Source organism: Corythoichthys intestinalis, chromosome 20 (assembly GCF_030265065.1).
Source record: "Corythoichthys intestinalis isolate RoL2023-P3 chromosome 20, ASM3026506v1, whole genome shotgun sequence".
Classification (NCBI taxonomy): Eukaryota; Metazoa; Chordata; class Actinopteri; order Syngnathiformes; family Syngnathidae; genus Corythoichthys; species Corythoichthys intestinalis.
This window is the reverse complement of record NC_080414.1, coordinates 133419-157542: the sequence shown is the minus strand read 5'-3', so window position 1 is coordinate 157542 and position 24124 is coordinate 133419. Positions and strand designations below refer to the sequence as shown.

General features: G+C 52.2%; 3 protein-coding genes across 7 annotated transcripts in view; 1 reads left to right on the top strand and 2 right to left on the bottom strand.

Moving 5' to 3' along the window:
* Positions 1-107: 107 nt before the first annotated feature.
* eci2 (enoyl-CoA delta isomerase 2) lies at positions 108-7646 on the bottom strand. Of its 2 annotated transcripts, XM_057824444.1 has the most exons (11): positions 6970-7634; positions 1968-2029; positions 1796-1899; positions 1633-1731; positions 1378-1554; positions 1232-1301; positions 1057-1159; positions 875-995; positions 714-803; positions 510-653; positions 108-448 (listed from the first exon to the last, which is right to left on the bottom strand). In XM_057824444.1, the coding sequence occupies exons 1-11, from the start codon at positions 6999-7001 to the stop codon at positions 293-295; spliced, it is 1158 nt and encodes a 385-aa protein (XP_057680427.1). In that variant the 5' UTR covers positions 7002-7634; the 3' UTR covers positions 108-292. The 2 variants fall into 2 exon arrangements, with proteins under 2 accessions (XP_057680427.1, XP_057680426.1); XM_057824443.1 differs by having other exon boundaries at positions 1633-2029; positions 6970-7646.
* On the top strand, positions 7138-11378 carry rmc1 (regulator of MON1-CCZ1). Its single transcript, XM_057824422.1, has 21 exons — positions 7138-7507; positions 7594-7670; positions 7755-7839; positions 7903-7959; positions 8013-8099; positions 8536-8676; positions 8775-8878; positions 8939-9028; positions 9109-9214; positions 9273-9381; positions 9442-9486; positions 9555-9608; positions 9676-9804; positions 9907-10013; positions 10089-10220; positions 10325-10402; positions 10482-10586; positions 10652-10720; positions 10786-10873; positions 10936-11073; positions 11139-11378. The coding sequence occupies exons 1-21, from the start codon at positions 7409-7411 to the stop codon at positions 11216-11218; spliced, it is 1980 nt and encodes a 659-aa protein (XP_057680405.1). The 5' UTR covers positions 7138-7408; the 3' UTR covers positions 11219-11378.
* The window catches only part of rreb1a (ras responsive element binding protein 1a), a 25487-nt gene continuing 12478 nt past the window's right edge, over positions 11116-24124 (bottom strand). For all 4 annotated transcript variants that reach the window (XM_057824419.1, XM_057824418.1, XM_057824421.1 and 1 more), the window contains 14 exons: positions 23930-24093; positions 21876-22017; positions 21646-21812; positions 21393-21582; positions 21099-21320; positions 20617-21007; positions 19178-20543; positions 18923-19098; positions 18015-18209; positions 17778-17939; positions 17574-17690; positions 17398-17495; positions 16791-17331; positions 11116-13139 (listed from right to left, as the gene is read on the bottom strand). In XM_057824419.1, coding sequence (XP_057680402.1) covers positions 12841-13139; positions 16791-17331; positions 17398-17495; positions 17574-17690; positions 17778-17939; positions 18015-18209; positions 18923-19098; positions 19178-20543; positions 20617-21007; positions 21099-21320; positions 21393-21582; positions 21646-21812; positions 21876-22017; positions 23930-24093 — 4230 coding nt within the window. In that variant the 3' untranslated portion in view covers positions 11116-12840. The remainder of the gene's footprint in view (positions 13140-16790; positions 17332-17397; positions 17496-17573; positions 17691-17777; positions 17940-18014; positions 18210-18922; positions 19099-19177; positions 20544-20616; positions 21008-21098; positions 21321-21392; positions 21583-21645; positions 21813-21875; positions 22018-23929; positions 24094-24124) is intronic.

Sequence of the window (24124 nt, the reverse complement as noted above, 5' to 3'; positions counted from 1 at the left end):
AGGGACAGGCTCGTTTTGTGATTGGACGAATCGTCGCAGCGCGACCAGACGCCCCTCGTCCTCGCCTCGTCGAGGTTTTCAAATAGCAAAGTAGAAAATAACGGACCTTTTCTTGGAAATCATTTATTAGACAAAGCATCCGTTCCGCCGACTTTACAGACACGGTCAAAGAAAGGGGAAACATTTTATTTCACAATCATAACACTTTCGGAACCCCTACAAATGTTACTCAGTCAGGAAGGCACTCGACGACGATCCATCACGTCAGCCGTCCGTCCGTCCGTCCGTCGGATCACAGCTTGGCTTTAGCCTGAAAGAAGCTCATGACGGCGTTGAAGCACTCCTCCGACGTCCAGCGCTCCATCAGACGTTCCACCTCGGCGTCGTTGACGGCGTGGAGCCGCTCCTTCTCCCCCGAGCGGATCAGCCGCTTGGACAGCGCCAGAGACTGCGGGATAAGCCACGTTACGGACGGCCGTAGGAAGGGCCCGGACGGCCGAATCCTTTACGTCGGGAGGTAGCCGGGCGTAGCCCTCCAGGAGGCTCAGGGCTTCGCTGCGGAAGCTTCTGTCGGGGAAGACTCGGGTGACCAGTCCCAGCTGACACGCCTGGGCCGCCGTTAGCTTCTTGTTGAACAGCAACATTTCGTTGGCCTGCGCGCACACCGGCGTCACGCGCCAACGCAGGTGGGAGGGAGCCGGCGTGGCGCCTACCTTGCCGTATCCCATGATGCGAGGGAACGTGTACGACGAGCAGCCTTCCGGACTCTGACCCAGTTGGCTAAAGGGAGTGTGGAAGGTGGCCTGAACACGAGCCAGAGGGTTACGTCGCGTCCGTCACTCGGTAGCGCGTGACGTAGTAGGCGCGCGCTTACGCTTTCGGTAGCGTAGACCAGGTCAAACATGCCCATGACGGTGACCGAGATGCCCACGGCCGGCCCGTTGACCAGCGCCGCCAACGGCTTGGGGAAGTCGATGAAAGCCTTCACGTACCGCCTGTCCGCGGGCGGGGCGGCCGTCATTCGGCGGTCGGGTAAGCGAGCCCTCGGCGCTTTACCTGAGCAGCTCCCCGCCGGCTTTGGCCATTTGCTCCACCCCTCCCTCGGGGATTTTGGTGAAGTTGCTCAGGTCGTTTCCGCTGCAGTAGTAATCCCCGGCGCCTGCGTCGACGGGGACCGTGTGTGCGCTACAATCGACGACCGGCGCAACGGGTCACGACGGATAACGGTTACCGGTAAAGACGGTGATGACCGAGCCGTCTCGGGCCGCTCGTCCTAAAGCGTCGATGATCTCCTCGTACATCTGAAAGACACATCGGGCGAGCGTGACTTTCGAAGCCTCCGAAATTCCCGCCGGAGCGAGGGCGCCCGGCGCTCGCCTGAGTGGTGATGGCGTTCTTCTTGGCCGGTCTGTCGAAGGTGATGGTGGTGATGCCGTTCCGCGAGCTGACCGACAGGCAATCGTACCCGCCGCCGTCGGCGGGCGGGGCCGAGCTTCCGCCTTCCGCCGCCGCCAGGGAGCCGATCAGGTCGCAGTAGCGCCGCCGGGCCTCGCCCTGCTCCCGACCCCCGGCACATTTGACACGTCGGACCGCCGTCCCAAAAGTCTCCCGTTTCAACTCGACAGACCCGACCTGCTCGAGCGATCCCAGAGACTTCCACGAGTCCCACTTGGCTTTGTTGACAAAGTCCAGCATTCCGGGTTTGGGGGCGTCGCACGGACCGCGCGTGGCCTGCCCGCGACAAAACGAGGCGACGTCAGCCAGATGTCGGCCGGCGCGACCGGACGCCCTCGACCTGTTTGAAGAGCGCGTAGATCTGGAGTTTGACGTCATTCCCGGGATCTTTCTTGAGCGAAGAAAGTTTCTTCTTGGCCTCCTCGAACTGCTCCTCGGTGGCACCTGAAGAGAAGCGCGCAAAGACCGGTCGCTGAGGGCGACCGGTCTCGGTTTCGGGAGGCGCGACTCACCCATGGAGAATGTCTTGGTGCTGCTGAAGCTCAGGGCGGGAACGCCGGTCAAACGCCACCATCTGACAAAACATCGACGAACCGTGAACAAAACTAGAAGGTTCTACACAAGGGCGTCGGTTCGCATAGGGACGGTACCAACTTTCCAGGATGCTCCCCACCAACCTTATTTGCATGATATAATCAATTGAGTTATATAGGTCATTTAGATTGTCTTCCCATATGTTGTAAGGATAGAATTGACCCTACCATTATTAAGGGAATTCTTTTCATTAGGTTGAGTCTTACACTTGTGGAATGTGCCGGTCCATTTCCCCCCCTCAAACGCACGTTTCATTTGCCGATGACTTCAACCCCTCCCTCCGCTTTCAAACACAAGACACACACGCAATCACAGCCCTGACACAAATACAACACGCCGCCTCCTTCGCTCCCTTTGAGGACAAGGACTATTCGTTTTTTTTCACCGACAGCAGCCACTCTAAGTCATGTTAAAAGACGTCAATGTTGTGGAGGTGGGGAACACACCTCTATTTTTGCTACTGAAAGTCCGACCTGCATCAGAGCTAGCATAACATTAATCTGTGTGAATTTCCCCAACTCGAGTAGGAAGCCGCTTTATTAGAAATATCCTCCTGTATGTGTTTTCTACTGTTAACTAGAGCTGTCCCGACTAGTCGACGTCATCGATGACGTAAATGCGTCGACGGGCAAAACATACCGTCGACGGGTAATGACGGGTTCAAAAAAATTACACGCGGATAAAGTTACAATAAAGTAGAATGGCGGGCGCTCGCGATGCAAGCGCTTGTTACTGGCACCCCCAAGGGGGCCGCTGTTATTTCAATGTGACCGGCATTGTCAGATTGAGCAAAGAGGAAGAAAGTGGGCGGGCGGGCGAGCGAGAGAGAGAGAGGGAGGGAGCGAGATCGGTGAGTTGGGAACGTGTACGGGTAGCGCGGAGTTCAGTGGCTGCATGCCCCACGTTTTTGTTTTAGTCAATCAAAGTATTCATAAAGAGCCATCCGACGCCGCTCGGTGTTTTTATGCACGCCGCCGCCTTCCCGAGGAGGAAATCGGACGAAGCGACGACAACGAGCCAAGTGAATCGCCGGTTCACTCCTCACTACGGCGAGGAGTTGAAAACACCGCCAATTACCAAAAAGGGCAGAATTGGTGACACGTGAAAGTGGTATTAAGCCAAAAAAGCGGAGCACGATAGCCAGAGCCTGGAATCATTTCAAGGAAAATATGGAGGGCGCCACTGTGTGTACTCTTTGCTAAACTGAGCTCGCATACCACGGTGGCACGTCGGCTATGAACGAACACTTGAAGCGCAATCACCCAAGTATAATTTTCCAGGACAACAAGAAACAACAAGCTAGCGGAGTGTAAGTCCATACAACTTTCTAACGATTTTTTAAAATGGATGTTACCTTTATGTGCGTCGTATCACGTGCCTTTTTAATTTTCATAAAATAATATAATTATATATTTTTTAAAATAATTATTAAATTTATTAGGATCATGGAAGCTCCCACTTGGGGAAAATATAAACATATATCCCGTATATATATATATATATAAAAAATAAAAAAAAATATAATAAAAATATATATGGAAACAGCACTGGCCTGCTTACTCTAATCCATGACTGCACTAATGTTAGTTACTTTACATTATAAAGTATCATTGTGTATACACATATATAGAGCTGGGAATCTTTGGGCACCTAACGATTCGATTACGATTCAGAGGCTCCGATTCGATTCTAAAACGATTATTGATGCACCCCCCTCCTTTTTTTTCTCAAAATGTTTTGTACACGAGTTCCAAAATTGTTCAAAAATACTCTCAGGCTAAACCACACTACTATTTCAGTATCAAGTTGACATATAGCAGTAAACAAATATACAAAAATAACATTAAATAAAAAACTCCAGTCCCCATTCTGTATCAGTAGCTTTAAACTACATTCAATTAATTGAATGTTGTGAATCAACCGTTAAATTTGTTAAAATTGCTCCCGTTATTCCATAATTTCCCTCTTGTCTACTTTCGACATGTGAAAGTTTTAAAACTATTTTAAAGATAGATTCAAGTCAATATTTGACCGATTTAGGAGTATTTTAGATAAAAAGTTAATAAGGTTTGCTTGGAAGGTTCGCTACAACAGCCTTGCAGGGAAGTGTACTGCTTTAAGATGGCGGCCGTTTATAACGCTCGCATCTAGCTTTTTGTAGATGTGCTGCTAACCCTACCAAATCTATATGTTGCATCTAGTCCTATATAAATGATATCCACTGTAACGTTGTAATGGATGCACTTTGTACAGCTTTTCGGCAGCAGTCAGGTATGTTGTTGTATTTTTTTGTCTGGTTGCATGAGTTGAGCGAGAGCCGTGAGTTGAGCATTGGCATTACCCGAGGGGCCGGGTAATGGGATGCATGATGTTTAGCTACTCTCGCTCCGTTCCGTCCCGAAGACAGCGCGGCGCGCTGAGTGTTGTGTACTTCCGCTTAACTTGGCATATTTCAATAATGGGAATTTGGATGTTTGTGAATCGTTCTGGAATCGTCCACGGCCGAATCGCGAATAATCTAAGAATCGGAAATTTTGCACACCTCTACACATATAGTAGTATACTATAAAATGAATACTATATATTTAATTTTTGTTACTGTGAGTATGTGTGCCTCTCATTCAAAATAATCGTGTGTGCCCTCTACTTGATCTATTTTTAGGTTAAAACAAACAAAAGTTGAACAGTTTTTCTCCTCCCCCAAAAATGCGGAATGCACACCAGAAAAAGCATCTGAACTCACACAAAGTATTCTGAAAATGGTTGTCCGGTACATTGCAATTCATTTTAACATTTAGAACAATATCGACAATGACATACCACAAAAAGAGTAAGAATTGTTTTGACTCCTGTTAAAGAGATGAAGTCTCAGTGTTTCCGATTACATTTTTTTTGCACTAGTTCATGCCAGCAGCATTTGACCTCATTGTTTGTGATTTATTATTGATATTTATTTTTACGTTAATAAGCATTTAGGTCTTCCAAAATGTTTTTGGTGAATGAATAAGCTTCAACAAAAATGTCATTATTAAAGTAATTAAAAAAAAAAAAAAGACAAAAAATGATTCGTCAACTCATCGTAAAAATAGTCAGCTGACTAATCGGGAGGAAATGAGTCGTTTGGGACAGCCCTACTGTTGACGTTAATTCAACTGTGAGAAATGTAGTCAACTGAGGTTTACCCCCTTCTCCACAATTTTCATTTATATTTTATTGATGTGGTTTTAAAGCAGACCAAAGGAGCTTTCATTTTTTGTTCAGTTTGTCTGTGCTTGTGGACAAAAGCAATCGTGTTTTACCTGAAGGAAGGCTCCATTTTGATTTATTTTTGTTATTCCCTCACCAAGAGGTTTTTTTCTGTTACATTTCATTTCTTTATTCAAACAGACAATGCTGAGTGGTCTTAAGACAAATGTTTTTTTTGTATTCCTGGATAGTTAAGAGATGACGAACAAGTTTGTATTTAATGTGTATGTTAATATCATTTGAGTTATGTTCAAATATAAATTTGCTCATAAAATCCAGACATTTATTCTGGAAGTTTTCAAAAATGTTTCTTTAGTAGCTTTTGAAAACAAAGGTTTAAATAGAACGGCGTGTCACCCAGACCGATACATATGGCGGAAAAGAAGTTCCGAACTGAGACCCCCAATTTGGCCATCTTTCAAAATTGTACAAAATGCATGTGTGATACATCATTGGAAAGCTTCAAATCTCAACTTTCTGGGGAAGAACATTTTTGAACAGGAGGGCATTTTTTAAAAAAAACTCATTTTTTTAACAGCAAAACCCTATCTGGAGGCGAGAGCACGCGAGAGCAGAATTAAAGGCGCCGTGACTTCAGCGAGATATTATCACGTACTTACCTTGTTTCGATCCAAAAACTCCGTGTAGCATGTAACACTGAGTGCCGAGACGCAGCCATGAATGGCCACAGATGGATTTTTGGGGGGATTTTATGGGTGAAACATGGTCATATAACCAGGGTCGCGATGCAGAAATCGCAGACATCAAGGAGTGGTCGAGATGTTCTTTTTCATATATTTACCCTATCAAAAAATGTTTGTTTTTTCTCCCCATTTTTGTTTTCTTTCGATCGATTACTTATCATCTAACATATCGGACAAATTGCGACAGTAACAAAAAAAATACAATTCCGTGACTTTTTTACAGACGCCATTTTTTAAAATTGTGACATAATTTCTTTAAAAGTTTAAAATATGTGAATGAATAATTGTTTTCAGTCTATTTTTTGAAACGAAATATGAGACATCAATGAATGATTTGAAGCTAAAAACAATAGAGATTTTGATGAATAAATATAATTAATTAATGACCTTCGTTTTATGGCTGGGTTGAAACAAAAGCGGTTGCGCGACGTCTGTAAACGGGGGTTTTCGGGGTAAAATGGACAAAATCAAAATAGTTCGGTGGCTTCATGCGCCAAGAATCTGCTATCAAACACAACAGTTGTTTTGGCTTAAAATACAGCAGTTTCTTTTAAAGACGAGCGCAAGAGCAAAAACTGCTTTTTCAGTCTTGTTCGTGTTTTCCAACCATATGAGAGTTAGTACATATGTATTTTGAATGGATCATTTAGCCTATCAATTGGTTAGGTTGATATTCGTGAGTAATGTAGCCATTTGCCCCGTTCACCCAATCTGTTTGGTCTTATTAATGTCCCGTCCCCAGCAAAAAGTGGACACGCTGTGATATCGTCCCTACCAATGTTCTACACTTGAGCACGCGACATTAGTGTTAGTCAGCTTGCTGGCTAGTTAGCTAGCTGACCCCCGAATGCATTGCGTCCGTCCGTCCGTCCGTCCGTCCTTAAGTCCAACTCGACTGACATTGCAATAATTGGCTTTTTGAGCGTTTTCTTGGCTCTCTCTGGGAAGATAAGGTGAAAGAAAAACTCACCGACGAGCGAGCGCGAGAGCCAAAAACGTCATTTGGAGACCGCAACACCGGCCGTCCGGGAAGCCAGAGACAGGTCAGGACAGACGCCGACTCAATAACCGGAGCGCACAGCGCAGGCGCAGGACGAGCAACGGGGCGTCGTCACTTCCGGGTCACGTCACGTCGCACATATTTTCTTCAGCCCAAACAAGTTAGCTACGTTTTTTGAGATCAAAATCAAAAATAATAGGTCAACTTTGTTCCATCCGTCCGTCGGACTGAGCTTCGTTGGGATGGCGTCACAGAACAAGATGGAAAATCTTCCTCTCCCAACCAACCTTCTGTCTTATTGTGAAAGCGCAGACGGGAAGTCAAAGGAGAGCTTCTTCTTTTTCCCAAAATACTTCCGGTCTTGTGTCTTCTTGTTTTGTCGCTCCGGATTCTGGAAGCCGAAAAAGCAATGAGCGACGAGCACTACTTGGAGCTTTGTGACAATCTGGTTCACTTTGAGAACGCTTCGAGCGTCAACAATGTTTTCTTCGACGAAGCCAACAAGCAGGTCAGCTGACTCGCCTTGCAACTAATGAAAAAAACCAAAAGAAAAAAAAATGGCGCTTTAGCAGGTCACTAAAAGTAGCTTTCCAGGTCTTCGCGGTGCGTTCGGGGGGCGCCACGGGGGTGGTCGTCAAAGGTCCGGACGACAAGAGTTCCGTGGCCTTCAGGTGCGCCTAGCGAGCGCAGAGCTCTCTCTCTCTCGCCACGCCACGCCACGCCCGCCCACCCACACCTCTTTCATTTGTCTGCAGAATGGAGGACAAAGGAGAAGTCAAGTGCATCAAGTTCTCCATAGGGAACAAAATTCTAGCCGTGCAGAGGACCTCCAAGTCGGTGGTGAGTCGCGATTCCCCTTCTTCAAATGAGCAAATCCGATTGGCTTCGGCCTCTTTCTTTCAGGACTTTATCAACTTCATCCCGGACTATCCGCACACGGAGTTCACGCACGAGTGCAAGGTGAGACGGACGCCCTCGCCGACCCTCCCTCCGCTGACCGCTTTCCGCTTCAGATGAAGAACGCCAACCTGTTGGGATTCTGCTGGACCAACTGGAACGAGATCGTCTTTGTCAGCGACCAGGGCCTGGAGTTCTACCAGGTAAGGATTTGGGAAAGCCGTCTCGGATTCTATTCCGGAGAACGCTTCGCTATTCTTGCTTTCAAAGTAGCGTCAAAACACATTTTCAAAACTATTGAAGGAGATGTCGTTTGACCTATTCTGACTATTTTCAGGAACTGACATATTTCCCACGTCAGCGACATTTCTGCTCGTCAAAGGTCGTCGGTTCTCGCGAGCTGACGTGATAGCGCACGTGTAAAACAGATATTTTGCGCGTTGAACGACATTTTCTGCATATGTATGAAGCATTTTGCTTGAAAAAAGAAAGGAACCATTTCTCTAGGGATGTGTCACGTCACCCGACGTAAGTTGTGCCCTTTAAAATCCTTTCCAGATTTCTTTTCACACAACTAATTTAGTTCTGTTGGTTTCAACAACTGCTCATTGCGTACTAAAATAACAGGCTGGCTTTCAGGTGTTCCCAGACAAACGCGTCGTGAAGCTGCTCAAAAGTCACAGCTTCAACGTCAACTGGTACCAGTACTGCCCCGAGGCCGCCGTGGTGCTGCTGTCCACCACCGTGCAGGCCAACGTCTTGCAGCCCTTCGCCTTCCGGGTCAGAACTCCCGCCGCTCGGCTCGGCTCGGCTCGGCTCGGCTTGGCTCGGCCCGGCTAGGCCTATCCCGCTTCTAACTGTGCGCGTGTGTGAACAAGAGCGGGAGCGTGTCCAAGATGTCCAAGTTTGAGATCGAGCTGCCCGTGGTCCCCAAACCGGCAAAACTCAGCCTCTCGGAGAGAGACGTCGCCGTGGCCACCGTGTAAGGCCGCTCTTTGCTTTTCGGGGACGTCCTCTCTTCTGATGAGAATAAATCCAACAGGTACGGACAGCTGTACGTCATGTACCTGAAGCATCACTCCAGGAGCGCCAACAGTCCCGGTGCCGAGGTGGTGCTCTACCACTTGGCCAGGTACGCTCGCCCGCCCGCCCGCCCGCCCGCCCGCCCGCTCAAACGCCACCCCGGGCCACGTCCTATTTCCGCACGTGCAGGGAAGGCGCGTGTAAGAAGACGCACGTGTTGAAATTGAACACCACGGGAAAGTTTGCGCTCAACATCGTGGACAACCTGGTGGTGGTCCATCATCAGAGTTCCCAGGTATGTACGAGCGCCCGTGAAATTCCGACGCCAAGAAGTCACGGCGCGCGCCTTTCAGACTTCCTTGATATTCGACATCAAGTTGAAGGAGTCGGACGGCGCCGTCAGCACGCACCGACCCGTGCTTCCCGCTCGCTCCATCCGGCCGCGTCCCGTCCCGCTCGCCGGTAAGCCGGCGCGCGTCGCCGACCGTCGCGGCGCCATTAAAGAAACGTCTTTGTTCGAAGGTCCGGCGGCGGTCTCGTCCCAAATCCCCGTACCGTGTCAGCTGTGTATCCTTCGCCGGCCGTCTTTTACGCGCGTCCGCCCGCTTCTGTCGTCCGCCTTGACCTCTGCGCAGACTCGTCTTCGTGGAGCGTCTTCCAGCCGGACATCATCATCAGCGCCAGCGAAGGTCTCCTGCGCACGGCGCGGCGTCGGAGCGCGCCCGCCCGGGAACTGACGCGCCGTTTGCCCGACAGGTTACCTGTGGTACCTTCGCGTCAAGTTGGGGCCGACGGTGGACATGCTTCAAGACAAAAGCAAACTGATGGACTTCCTCTTACGCCGCAACGACTGCAAGACGGTCGTCCTGTCCGTCTGCTCTCAGCGTACGTCCGCCCGCCGTCCCGTTCGCTAGCGCGCGTCTTTTTCCGAACGAAACGGGCCGCGGGTGAGCGCGCTCGCCGTTTCCCGCTAATGTGTGCGCGCAGTGGTGGAAGGCGAGCAGAGAGGAAGTCTCCCTGTGGTGGCCGGCGTCTTTGACAAACTCAATCAGGTGTACAAGGACTTTTTGGAGGCGGAGCAAAGCTACACTGCGGTGAGTGAGTGAAGGAGGGAGGGCCCATCTGCCCGCCCGCCATACCCTCTCCTCATTCCGTGTGTGCGCCGGCAGGTCGTGGAGGCGGCGGTCGCACGAGGAGGCGCCGCCGCCGCCGCCACTCACAAACGACCGGTCAGGAGCCAGGCGGTCATCGACCAATCCGACATGTACACCCACGTCTTGTCGGCGTTCACCGAGCGGAAGGTACTCGGAGCTATCGCTCCTCCCTAATCTGCTAGGAGGGATATTTTTGTGTGTGGGGGGGGGGACGGAAGCCAGCCCCAAATTTGCCCGCTCTGCGTGCGCAGGGCGCCTGTCACAAGTCCACCGTCGCCGTGTTGATGGAGTACATCCGCTCGCTCAATCGCTTCCAGATCAACGTGCAGGTCGGTTAGCGGCGCTCGACCCGCCGTACGTAATAAGCGCGGCGCTAGCGAACTGATCCGGCTTCCCTCCGGACGGCAGCATTACTTGTACGAGCTGGTGATCAAGACGCTGGTGCAGCACAACCTCTTCTACGTCTTACATCAGTTTCTGCAGTATCACGTCCTCACCGACTCCAAACCTCTGGTGAGTGCGGTGCACCCGCACGTTCCGAAGGCGGCAAATGCTTCAGATCCTTTTCTTTGAAACAGGCCTGTTTGCTCCTGTCTCTGGAGAGCACCTACCCCCCCGCCCACCAGCTGTCGCTGGACATGTTGAAGGTACGGTCGGCCGCCGCCCGGTTCGGGCCGTCCCGGTAAGCCCGCGCTCCGCTCGCGTTCCGCAGCGCCTGTCGACGGCCAACGACGAGATCGTGGAGGTCCTGCTTTCCAAGCGCCGCGTTCTGGCCGCGCTCAGATTCATCCGCAGCGTGGGTACGTACCGCCGCCGCCGCGTACCACCCTATCGCCGCCGCTAACGGGCGACGGCCGCACAGGCGCCCACGACAACGCGTCGGCCAGGAAGTTTCTGGACGCGGCTCGTCAGACGGGCGACGACATGTTGTTCTTCACGGTCTTCAGGTCCTTCCAGCAGAGGAACCTGCGTCTCCGTGGGAACCCCGCCTTCAACCCCGGTCGGTCAGGTTTTCCCGTCCGCCCGCCCGCTCATCCGTCACGGCGCGCTTCCGTCCGCCCGCAGGCGAGCACTGCGAGGAGCACGCCCTTCACTTCACGCGGCTCTTTGGGGAGCAGGCCCTGATGAAAGCAGCCACCGCCTAGAGCCGCGCCTCCGGTTCCGTCCGGCGGCTTCCGCTCCCCGTCCGTTCGTTCGCCACGTTCCCGTACGACGTTCCGTCCCTTCCCGCGAGCTCAATGCGAGAACGGGAAGGGAGCGGAAGCCCATTCGGCGCGGACGGACGCCAAAGAGATAGACGGCAGGAGGCTGCGTTTACGAGCTTTATTATTTTGCCTTTCATCGACGACTTTTTCCTCGGCGCGAGTGCCGGCCGGCGTGATTGATTGACAGAAAATGTGTTTGCGTCTCAGGAAGCAAAAGAAAAACGGAACCCTGAGAGCAACATTGTCTTTATTTGTGTGTGGAAATCACCAAGCATCTTTGATTAAACATGCAAAGAAAAAAATACTAATCTACAAGTCACCCAAAAGAGAAAAACATCAAATAATAATAAAGTTCACAGTTTGACAGAAAAAATTTGATGATTAAAGCTTTTTTTTTTCTTTCTTGGATGTTGCTATTGCCCGGCCGCGTTGCCTCCGCTCGCTCGCTCGCTCGCTTAACATTCAAACAAGGGGCTGGCAAACGTCCTGGCGAGTGGACAAAGCCGGGCGCCAAATAAATACTTTTCCAAACAACCCACGCACACGGTCGAGCACGCACGCGCACAGTTACACGTTATTGTTTCGGGGGGCGGGGCTAAAGTCACTGGGAAACTAAACTAGGCTCGCCTCCTGTGACAAAAGCAGCTGACGTCAAGCTAGCTAGCTGACGAGCGATATTTGATGATTTTCTCGCCTCATTTAGCTAAAAAGAGTGGATGACCGTCCTACAAGAGTAGGCTACTGTAGTCGTAGTTAGTGTCCAGTCAGAGCGGTGGTCACCGCAATCAAATTTGGAGGAAAATGGAAAAAAAAAAACCCACCCCTCGCCCCCTACCCCCTTAACTAAAGTCAAGTTGTATCCAGTGACACAGGCTAGTGTTTCCTTCCATCCCAGCAAGTTTTTATTCCACTTGCATTTGATTGTCTCTGACGCCATTGAACAAAACGGAAGAAAAGGGAGAATCAAAAGAAAAAATTGCCTCGAAATTTGACGCGTATTGGCTCGAAGTGTCACGGGGTCGATCCACTAATACTTGAGCAGTCTAGCTTTGCGCGCGTCACGCCGTTAGCGTCGCAGTTTTGCTCCAGACGCCATTAGCGTCGGAGGTCGCGTACAAATGGAGCCAATCGAACGACGGATCCTTTCGGAAGGCGTCGGCTCGTCCCGGCAAACTACCGCTCGGCCTTCCCGAGGCGGCTCGGCGCGAAAGCTAACGGGGTGGGAAAACGGCTCGCGTCAAGCTAGCGAGCGGGATGACGGGATCGAGGACGAAAGCTCTCGCGCGCGCCCTAACTAGCGAGAGGCGATTACCTTTGTTCACATACAAACTCAAGACAAAAACAAAAAATCCCTCCCCACACCACGAAATGTCAAAACAAAAAGTCAACCGAGAAGTCCTCGCACGTGACGCGGTGGCATTCGTTCGTCCGCCGTCTTTTCCAGTTACGAGTAGCGTCGGCCTTCCCGATCTCCTCGCTGACGAAACAAAAGTTAAAAAAAAGTCTTAAAGGACGAGTAGTAAGGCACTTATCGAAGGCGGGGTCTCCTCCCCGCCCCGCGCTCAAACCGCGGCCGCCGACGGAGGCTCCGCGTCGGCCGGGGGATCCGGCGGCTCGGGAGGCGCTCCGACCGGACGCTCCGGGTCCGAGACGCGGCCGTCGTCCGAGTCCTTGGCGCTCTCGTTTTCGGAGGGGGGGCGGCCCCCGCCGTCCGAGTCCTTGGCGCTCTCGTTTTCGGAGGGGGGGCGGCCCCCGCCGTCCTCGCCGGCCGTCTTGTTGGCGTGAATGCGTTGGTGGCGGACCAGGCTGTGCTTGAGCGTGAACGTTCGCTCGCACGTGGCGCAGCGATAAGGACGCTCGCCTGAAAAAGAAAGCGCGTCGCGTCAGCGTCCGTGCTAGGCTGGCCACCCGTCCCCTGAAATAAAGAATCTTTCCAAATTGGGAATTACAATGTGCATTCCGTATTCGCCCAATACGGAATATATATAAATAGATACATTTCTCTGCATTTCCGGAGTTTTGGGGAGCTCTATTTTTTTCCTGCCTGTACGGCTTTGGGCACAAGGGGGGGCATCCCTCACAGTGGGGCAAATAAGTATTTAGTCAACCACCAATTGTGCAATTTCTCCTACTTGAAAAGATTAGAGAGGCCTGTAATTGTCAACATGGGTAAACCTCAACCATGAGAAATGGAATGTGGAGAAAAAAAATCACATTGTTTGATTTTTAAAGAATTTATTTCCAAATCAGAGTGGAAAAGAAGTATTTGGTCACCTACAAACAAGATTTCTGTCCGTCAAACAGGGCCAACTTCTAACGAGGTCAAACCTCGAGGTTCAACTCGTTACCTGTATTAATGGCACCTGTTTTAACTCATTATCGGTATAAAAGACACCTGTCCACAACCTCAGTCAGTCACACTCCAAACTCCACTATGGCCAAGACCAAAGAGCTGTCGGAGGACACCAGAGACAAAATGGTAGACCTGCACCAGGCTGGGAAGACTGAATCTGCAATAGATAAAATGCTTGGTGTAAAGAAATCAACCGTGGGAGCAATTATTAGAAAATGGAAGACATACAAGACCACTTATAATCTCCTTCGATCTGGGCCTCCGTGCAAGATCTCACCCGTGGCGTCAAAATGATAACGAGAACGGCGAGCAAAAATCCCAGAACCACACGGAGGGACCTAGTGAATGACCTACAGAGAGCTGGGACCACAGTAACAAAGGCTACTATCGTAACACAATGCGCCGCCAGGGACTCCAAGCCTGTCTGCGGTTCGCTAGAGAGCATTTGGATGATCCAGGAGAGGACTGGTCAGATGAAACCAGGAGATCTGCATGGAGGAATGGGCCAAAATACCAGCAACAGTGTGTGAAGAGTTACAGAAAACCTTTGGCCCCCCCTATTGCCAACAAAAGGTACATAACAAAGTATTGAGATGAACTTTTGGTATTGACCAAATACTTATTTTCCACCATGATTTGCAAAAAAAAAAAAAAAAAATCAAACAATGTGATTTTCTGTCCCGCCCATTCTGTCTCTCATGGTTGCATGGGTGAAAGTGGGCCAGAATGGTCAGGAACGCAGTTCCGGTATAAGATTCAGGGCGGGAATGCTGTTCCGGTACACGGTGCTTTGATTCCGAATATGTGACGCCAACTGTCAAAACGCTATGTAAAAAAAAATAAAATAAAATGCTAAGCTGCCACACATGCGTTTCATCTCCAAGAAGAAAACAATCACCAACATCAGATTTACATACACAAGTGTTAATGTAACCCAGCTACACTTAAATGATTAATTAAATTTAGGAAAAAAACAAATAAAGGGTTAATTAAATTTAGAATAAAATAAAATAGCATTAAAATAAATGAAACTGCAACTTGAAAACAAGTTAAATTGAAAATAAAGAAGCACGTAATAAAAGTAAGCCCCTCCCCAAGCTGAGTTTGATGGCTGACAGATAGACAGAAGCCTCATATCACAATAGCCACAAGCAGCTGGAGAGAGAAGAGCATGCTAAACAGAGTGAAAAGGTAGGAAGAAAAACGATTTGATAAAAGAGTTGAAAAAGTGACTAAAACCCAAAATATCCATATCCTACCTAAACAGGGACATCGGCAGAACGCTTGAGAAGTGATCAGAAGCGTGGAAAACGCGTCTATTGAGCTTAAACTGTCTCGGTAAGCAAGCGTTCTACTCGGAGGAGACGAGCTAACGGCTAATGCTAACGATGGTTTTCCTAATCATTAAGTTAAGAATGATAAACGTTATTTTTGGTTTTGAAAGTAATAATTTGTTGTTGTTTTTTTGGGGAAAAGATGCATCTGAAAGTGAAATTGAAAGTTCAATGTTAAGTGAAATGACAATGTTAAAAAAAACATTGTGTGCGTGTGAGATTGTTACAAATTCATGTACAATGTAAATGTACGCTAAATTTATTTGGATATGATTCATCGCTCCAATTGAGATGAGTAAAATACCTGTTTGTAAAAAACTACAACAGGTCAGGTCTTTTTGTGAGACCGGATTAAAGTTTGGCAGATTCCGGAAACGTGATGGCCAGCTTCCCAGCGTGAAAAGACAAAGAAACTTCATCCTTCATGGACTACTCTTCAGCGTGGTAGGACAATACCATCTGACAGGATTCCATACAAACTTTGGAGAAAGAAATACCTTTTACAGGATTAAGGTAAAAAAGTCATCATTAGATATTTGAGTGGAAGACAATTTTGTTTATTATTATTATTTTTTAAACTGTTCTGTTGTTTTGTATTGCACTGTTATTGCTGTGGCACAAAGTAAAAAAAAATAATATTTTTTTTTTTTGCAAACTGCATTATCTGAACTATTCATTCATGGTTACAGCACAACACTTAGCTCTCTAGTCGAATTGGAATCTTCTGATTATTTTAGTGCACTGGTTACATCGGCAACAAGCATAATAAAGTGCTTGTATAGCGTGATCCGTTTCCACCAATATTCATTTTATTCCAAGGACGGCATGGAGGTTTACCCCAGCTGCTGCTGTTATCCGAGTCTGACGATGACGTCAACGTGCGAATGCGCGCAGCAAAGCAAAACGGATGGACTCATTTATCCGTTCAATTGGCTGACACGCTGACATGTGATCAGCAGAGATAGTTAGCTCTGATTGGTTCAAATGTGCATGTTTTCTGGAACAGCAAAAGAAAAAAAAAAGTTGTCGAATTGATGCGACAAAAAAGGCAACGCAACATCAAATATATCAAATCTTTAAGTAAGAGCAACGAAAGAGGTGAGGTATCATATTTAGTTTTATTTGCTCTGATGGGGAGGTTCAGAACATCTTAGCTGTTAATGTGCACTTCGGACTTATATTTGTTCCTTTATGTTCTTATTCATTTCCTTATGATTTAAAAAAGTCAATGTTTGCGCGATCTTCAAAATATATTCCATTTCACTCTGCATGATATGTCATTTGTACTTATTTTTCTGAATGTATAATACTTATGTCTTTGTTATTAAAAAAAAAAAAAGTAAATGTTTACATGAACTTCAATTTTAATTTACATCCTATGTTCTTAAGTAGTTAAAATTGAACTTTTAAAAATGAGGAGATGGAGGTTAGAATTAGGTAACCCTATTGCTGTTTTTATTTTGGAAATCATTGAAAAAATACAATTTTGAATGAAAATCACTTTTTGTATGTGTTATAGAAATAACTGTGCTAAAAGACTTTTCTTTGCATTTTAGTAGTTTAAGAGGTCCCCCCCCCCCAATGAAAATAAATAAATTAAAAAAAAAAAAATATCTGGCTCCGTGGCGACCTTCATGTCAGCGAGAAATTTTAGCCACCCCTGCATGGTTGAGGTTTACCCATGTTGACAATTCCAGGCCTCTCTAATATTTTCAAGCGGGAGAATTTGCACAATTGGTTGTTGACTAAATACTTTTTTGCCCCACTGCATTTCAATTTCAGAAAGGTGGCGACCATTGTCCGCGCGCTTCTGTTTGCCACATACCTGTGTGCGACCTCATGTGTCTGGTCAGGTCCTGCAGCGACCAGAATCGTTTGGCGCAAACGGCGCAGGTCTTCTTTTTACGTTTGTCCGCCACGGCGCCGTCGGCCACTTCGCCGCCCTCCGGGCTCTTGGCTTCCTCGTCGCCCTCCGGGCTCTTGGCTTCCTCGTCGCTGCGCTCGTCCTTCTCGTCTTCGTCGTCGTCGTCGTCGTCGCTCTCCGGGGCGTCGCCGCGCTCCTCCGCCTCGTCCGGGCCCGTCTCCGGCTCCTCCTCGGCGCCGTCGTCGTCGATCTCCCGGGGCGCCGCCTCTTTCCCCTCGGACGCCTCCTCCCGGCTCAGGTGCGCCTTCTCGTGGCGGGCCAGCGTCGTGGCGTAGCGGAAAGTTTTGCGGCACGCGCCGCAGACGTGCTTTCGGTCCGAGGGGCCGTCGGGGGCCTCCGTCGACGGGGCGGCGCCGGCCGAGTCGGACAGCTTGAAGTCGATCAGCTTGGAGCCAAAGTTCAAATCCAAACTTTTGTCGCTCTGACAGTCGTCGTCGTCGCGCTTCAGAAAACAAACAAGGGAAGAGTTAACGCAAGAGGACAAAACACCGCCGGCGGGCGCGCTCACCTCGGCGGCGGGCGGCGCGGGCCGGGCCGTTTCTCGGGAGGCGTCCGCCGCTCTCTGCCGGGGCTGGAGCTCGCACGTCGGGGCGGGACCCGACACGTCTGCGCACACAAAACACGGCGGGCGGTTCAACGCGACGGCCCGGGTCGGCGTACGCGGGCGGGCGGGCGGTGTCTCACTCGGGCCGGGCGGCGCGGGTTCCTCCGCCTTCTGCTCTGGGGGCGCGTCTCGGAGGGGGGCCGGATGGCCCGCGGGCGACCGCTCGTCGACCGGCTGCTCCGCGTCCGACTGGCTCCCTGTAGGACGGGGGACAAAAGGGACTCCTTTTTGAGCGCGGAGGCTCTCGGCCCGGAACGTCACGCGATCGGCGACGAAGGGCCCACCCGCGCTCTCGGGCGAGCCGTCGTCGCTTTCTTTCTTGGCCGTTACGCCGTTGCGTCTCAGCGTGCGGTTGGTGACGCCGTGCTTCCTGAGAAGGTGGCGCTCGCAGTTGGACTTGGTGGAGAAGAAGGCGTCGCAGCGAGGGCACGGGAAGGGCTTCTGACCTGAGGACGGGAAAGATGGACGCGGCGCGCCGTTAGTCCGGGCGGCGCGGCCGACTCCGTCCGTCGGTCGCCTACCGGTGTGCGTGAGCATGTGCCTCTGCAGCGAGCTGGCCCACGGGAAGACGCGAGGACAAAAGGGACAGGTCATCTTCTGGACAGAGTTGGAGTAGGCGTTCTTCTTGCCTTTGGACTGCGGAAGCGGCGCCGCCGTCTTGGCGCGCTCTTTCGGCACCGCCTCCTTGTCCGCGCCGCCGCCCGCTCGGTGGCCGTCTGCACGCAAAAACACACTCGACTCTGGAAAGGTCCCGTCTACTCCAAACCGCTCCGATTCCCGCCAAGAAGCAAAACTCACGAAAAACTCCTTCATTTTCCGTGCCGCTTTTCCTCACGAGGGTCACGGAGGTGCTGGAGCCTATCCCAGCTAACTACCGGCAGTAGGCGGGGTACACCCTGAACTGGTTGCCAGCCAATCGCAGGGCACAAGGAGACATACAACCACTCACGCACACACTCATACCTACGGTCAATTTAGAGTGTTCAATCAGCCTACCGTGCATGTTTTTGGGATGTGGGAGGAAACCGGAGAAAACCCACGCAAGCACGGGGAGAACATGCAAACTCCACACAGGAAGGCCCAAGCCCGGGATTGAGAAAACCCTCACGAAAAACTATCGGTCAAAAGAATTTTTTGTATGACCGGAAAGAATCCGGCAACGGCGCCAGACTAGGGGTGGGCAAACTATTGCGCAAAGTGCCGCGGCGGGTGCTGCGCGTTTTGGGTTAGGGTTAGGGTCGTCGCGAGGCCGGCCTTTCGCCGATCCGGTGTCGATTGCGGTCGGGCGCTTTCCGCCGAAACCTCATCGGTTTATTCGTCTGCGCCGAATCCGTCGGAACAAAGACCGCGACCCGTGGCGGCCCTTTAGACCGGTCGGCCCGCCCCCGCGCTAGACATTTCGCGGTTTCAACCGTATCGGAAATCTGACCTCCGGCGGCGCTTTCTGACGCGACGTCTTCGGTCTGCAGGAAGTCGGTGAACTTGTTGGCGTCGGTGGTGGCCAGCATCTTCTCCACGCTGGCAAACTCGCCGCTGGACTCCAAGTCCACGCCGCCGCCCAGGACGGGAAGGACGTCGTGAGCGCTCTTCTTCCTGTTCTTCTTCCTGAACCCGCAGAGGAAGCAGTCAGTCTAACAACAACGTCGTTACGGCGTCCAAAGATAATTCTCGTTAAAGTCGTCACCTGGCGGTGTCGTCGGCGGGCGTCTCCGGGACGGCGGTGACGCCCGGCGGGGCCGAGGGCGACCGGGTCGCCGGCTGACGGTCGGTCTCCGCCGCCTCTCTTTTCAGCAGGTCGGGGGCGGCGGACACGGAGTGAATGATCTGGGCGATGGAGGCCAGAGGGGGCAGCTCCTTAACGGAGGTGGGTTTAGGCAGGAGGGGCTTGAGGCGCTGGGGGCGGGGCGAGGGGCCCGGCGGAAGGCCCGCGGGTAAGCGGACGGCCCCGAGAGGCGACGCGGCCGCCGGCTTGTCTCGGCGTTGGGGAGCGGCGCCGTTTTGCTCCGCGAAAAGCCGGCGCCTCTCGGCCTCCTCCCGCCAGAGACGCTTGCCGGGAACGGACAGGTCCACGGGCTGGTCTGAGGAGGGGAGCTCGGAGACTGGGGACGCGCCCTCCGCTTTGACTGCCGTCAAAGCGCCTCGGCCCTTAGCCGAGAAGTCCAGGGGCTGGTCGGGATCCCGCCCGTAGTCCTCCGTCTTGACGGGGCCGAGCGCGGGGAGGCGAGCGGCGGTGGCGGCGATGTGCTCCTCGATCTCGCGCTCCTGGACCTCCGGGTGCTGCTTGAGGAGGTGGTGGATGCAGTTGCGCTTGGCCAGGAAGGCGGCGCCGCAGCGGCGACACTCGAAGGGTTTCCGTCGGCAGCCGTTGTGCGTGCGCAAGTGGATCTGCAGGGCCCGGTACGTCTTCAGGTCCTCTCCGCAGAATCGGCAGGCCGCGTCGGCGCCGCCTCGCCCCGCGCGGGCGTCGATCGAAGAGACGCCGGGCTCGGCGGAGAAGACGCACTTGATGTGTTTCTCGATGTCCTTCCTGGACGTCTTGCCGTGTTTCTTCCTGAGGTGGCGCTCGCAGTTGGCCTTGACGGTGAAGGGGTAGTGGCAGACGCGGCAAATGTAGGGGCGCTCGCCGCTGTGGGTGCGCAGGTGGCGGATCAGCGTGGCCTTGTCGGGCGCTACGTAATCGCAGATGTTGCACTGGTGAGGCAGGATGCCCAAATGGAAGCGCATGTGAGCCTGCAGGACGCCCGAAAAGGAGAAGACCTGGTCGCAGAAGCGGCACGGGAAGCGGCCCTCGGCCTCGCCCGCCGCCCTCTTTCTGCCCTCCTCGCGAGTCGCGGCCGCGGCGGCCGGCGGCGAGTCCGAGGGGAGGCGGCGGCCGTCCGCCAAAGACGGAGGCCGCGTCTCGAAGAGGGCGGGGCCGGGCGGCGGTAACCCGGGGCCGACGTGGCCCAGCGAGGCCCGCTGCGAACTTCGCAGGGGCGGCGGCGTGCCCGGCGTCAGATCCGAGCGAGGCGTCGGAGGGGGCTCGGCCTCGGTCGGCGCCGCCTTGAGACCTGCGCCCCCCAAAAAATACTTTCAGAAAAGAAAGCCGGAAAACGACGCGATCGCGCGGCGCTCGAGACCTACCCGGAAAGCCCGGCCCGGTTTGATCGGTCGCGGCGGCGGCCGCTTTGAGGACGCGGCGGACGTCGGCCGGCTCCAGCACGCCGGCCGCTTCGCCCGGCTTGACGGCGCTCCCGCCGCCGGCGGTAGCGGCGCCGCCGCCGTCCGGCTGCAGCGGGAAGCCCGCCTGGAAGGGCTGCAGAGACAGCAGACCCAGGGCGTCCCTTTGGGACAGACCCTGCAGGGTACACGTCCGATCCGGCGGGGTGCCGCCCGGGGCCGCCGGACCGCCCGTGCCCGCCGGTAGGAAGGCGGGCTCCTGGGGGAGGCTGCAGCTCAGGGGCTCCACGTGGATGACCTTGATGCTGTCCAGGTGCGCTTGGTGGATCTCGTCCTCCGTGGGGGGGCGCTTCACCTGGAGGGTGTCCCAAAGAAAAAAAAGACGTCAAGCCGGCACCCGTCCGCCGTCGCCCGCCACCGCTCAGGCTCGACGTCGAGACCGTTACCTTGGAAACGTGTCGGAGTCCTAGCGCCTCCATGAAGTGATCCCGCGGGGAAAGCGGGGCGTCCCGAGAGACGCCGTCATGGGCGTCGCTAACCGCCGGCGAGTGTCCGTGGCTCTTGTGGAGGTCCAGAGCCGAGCGCAGCGGGAAGGCCTTGTCGCAGCGCTCGCACACGAAGCGGTGAAACTTGCCGACGCAGCGCCGGAGATTGGTCTCGCACCACACCTGAGCGGCACCACTCGCTCACGACTCAAGTCGGGGACGGCTCCCCGTCCCCGGGGGCGGGGCCCGGCTTACCTGGGCGATGCGAGCAAATTTCTTGCAGGAGAAGTCGATGAAGGCCAAGTCGTTGAAGCCGGCGGGGATGGACGGATTGCTCTGGATGAACGGTCGCCCGCCGGGGTCTCGGGGCAGGAGCTTGTGGACCCCCGCGTTGTGACGCAACAAACCGCGGTGGGTCCGGAAGGAAAGGCAGCACAGGTCGCACCTGCCCGCCCAAAGGACAAGCGCTGTCGACGCCTGACGGAAGCGAGGGCGCGCGCGAACGTACCTGAGCGTGGTGTCCGGGTGCGTGTCCATGTGCGTGTCCAGCTCCGGTCTACCGACGCAGGTCTTGAAGCAGATGGGACAAGGGAGCGCGACGTCGTCCCCCGGCGGCGGCGCCGCGGACGCCGGCGGCGGTACCGCCGCTTCCTCTGGAGGAGATTCCTCCGTCACCTGCGCGACGTGGCCTTTGTCATCGAGCTCCGCCGCGGACGGACGCCGACCGACCGGGCTCACCTTCTTGGCCGGGGGCTCCTCGGCGCCCTCGTCCTCCTGGCCCTGTCGCCTCTTGACGGACGGTCGACGTCGCTTGGTGGGCGACGGCGGGCTTACGGGCAGGAGACCGCTGGCCGGGTCTTTCTCGTGAATCTTCATGTGTCTGAGAGCGTAACCGCAAGTAAGTTACTCCAAGAGGCCCAAAGTGAAACAATGATGCCATTTTTCTAGAGGTGGCAATCTTTTGGCACCTAACGATTCGATTACGATTCAGAGGCTCGATTCGATTATAAATTGATTATTGATGTTATCTATCCCGTGCCTCAAATGTTTTGTACATTAGTTTCAAAACTGTTCAAAAATCCTCTCTAAACCAAACTACCCGGTAATATTTCAGTATCATGTTAACAGTTTAAAACAGTAAATAAAATACTCATGTCCCATTCCGTATCAGCAGCTTTAAACTATAATTCCATTCATTTAATGATGTGCATCAACCGTTAAAGTTGTTAAAATTCTCCCGTTATTCCATGATTTCCCTTCCGTCTACTTTCAAAGTTTTAAAACTGTTTCATCATTTAAATTTAGATTTAGGAGTATTTTAGATAAAAAGTTAATTAGGTTCGCTACAACAGAGCCTTCTAGAGAGGTCTACTGCTTTAAGATGGCGGCTGTTAACAACGCGGCAACTACTAAACGGCAAGTCTGTCATTTTGCATCTACTTCTTTTTACATGTTCTGCCGGCACCGTCGTCTGTCATTTTGCATCTAGTTCTACAAATATGTGATATCTACTATAGCCGTATGTTTGTAGCAACTACCAACTGGGTGTTGTTTGAAGCAGCTGTCGGCCGCAGTCAGGTATTATTGTTTTTTTTTATCTAGCGACATGATATTTACTCTTGGTCTGTTCCTCATTGCATCCCGAAGACTGCGCTGACTGTGTTTTAGGTCCGCTTTACCTGGTATAATTCAATCATCGGAATTTGGATTTTTGTGAATCGTTCTTCAATCTTCCACGGCCGAATCGCGAATAATCTCTGAATCGGAAATTTCTCACCCCTCTAGTTGTTTCTACACTTGTGTATTTTGTTCTGTGAATCTGTTGTATTTTTTTTAGGTCTGCCCGGTACGAAAGGGGAAAAAAATACACCAAAATACCAATCTTAAAGCAATAAAAGCTCACCGTGTTTATCTATTTATAAGACTGACGTGCTCTTCCGCTAGATGGCAGCATTTCCATCATCGGCCTGCGAGCCGCTCGTTGCCATGAATGCAACACTATCCAAGTCATTCTTTGAGACGCTTCTGTTTGGGAGTTGGGAAATTCTCCCTCTCTAAAGAGAGTCCAAGTCATTCTTTCTTCAACTTTTAGAGACACTTTTGTTTGGGAGTTGGGAAATTCTTCCTTTCTGCGCTTTGATGAACTGAAGGTGGGGAAACACCCGGTTAAGAAGAAAATCAAGCCAAGGAGGACTTGAGAAAAGATGAAAACGGGACACGTAGGAAGGAGAAGAGCACCCGTCTATTCATTCAAATAGACTGACAGCTTCAGGATTGCATCGCGTGACTATAGCCGACCGACCGGGCGAGGACGAGACGAGTCCCCGGCTGTCCCGGGTACTCGTAAAGCTACATTTACACCGGCCGCGTCATTTGCTTGTGGCGCGTCGGGTTTCCATTGAAAGTCAATGTAAACGCGCTAAACCCTAACCCTTTAACGCGCTGCAAGGAGATGGTTTGGTTGAACTTTAAAACACATTTTTAGATAAACACCTTCCTGTGTTGTCACAACAGGACGGGAAGTACAATTTGAGTAAAGTTCCTCATCGTCAGGGCCCTCTGCTCGCTCGCTCGCTCGCTCGCTTACTTGGCTTGCGTTCATCCTTCGCACTAACAGTCTGCTAACACACACACAAAATGCTGCCGCTGGACTCGACTGATAAATGATGGGCGTTGCCGTGCGCGATGGTTTAAAGTACAACTTCCTGAGCGCGCACGCGCGGCTGCAGTCAAGTTGTTCTTTTACCACGGCGGACGGGTTAATGGGTCACTTCCTGAGCGCGTGCGCGTACCTGTGCATGTTGCCGTTGGTGGTGAAAGTCTGCGAGCAGACGCTGCATTTGTAGGGCCTTTCGCCGCTGTGCACCAGCATGTGGCGATCCAGCGAAGACGCCGAGCTCAAACACTTGCCGCAAATGCTGCACGAGTGGTCCGTCGCGCCCGCGTCCGCGTTGTGCTGAAAGAGACGGGCGCCGCGGTTCAAGGCC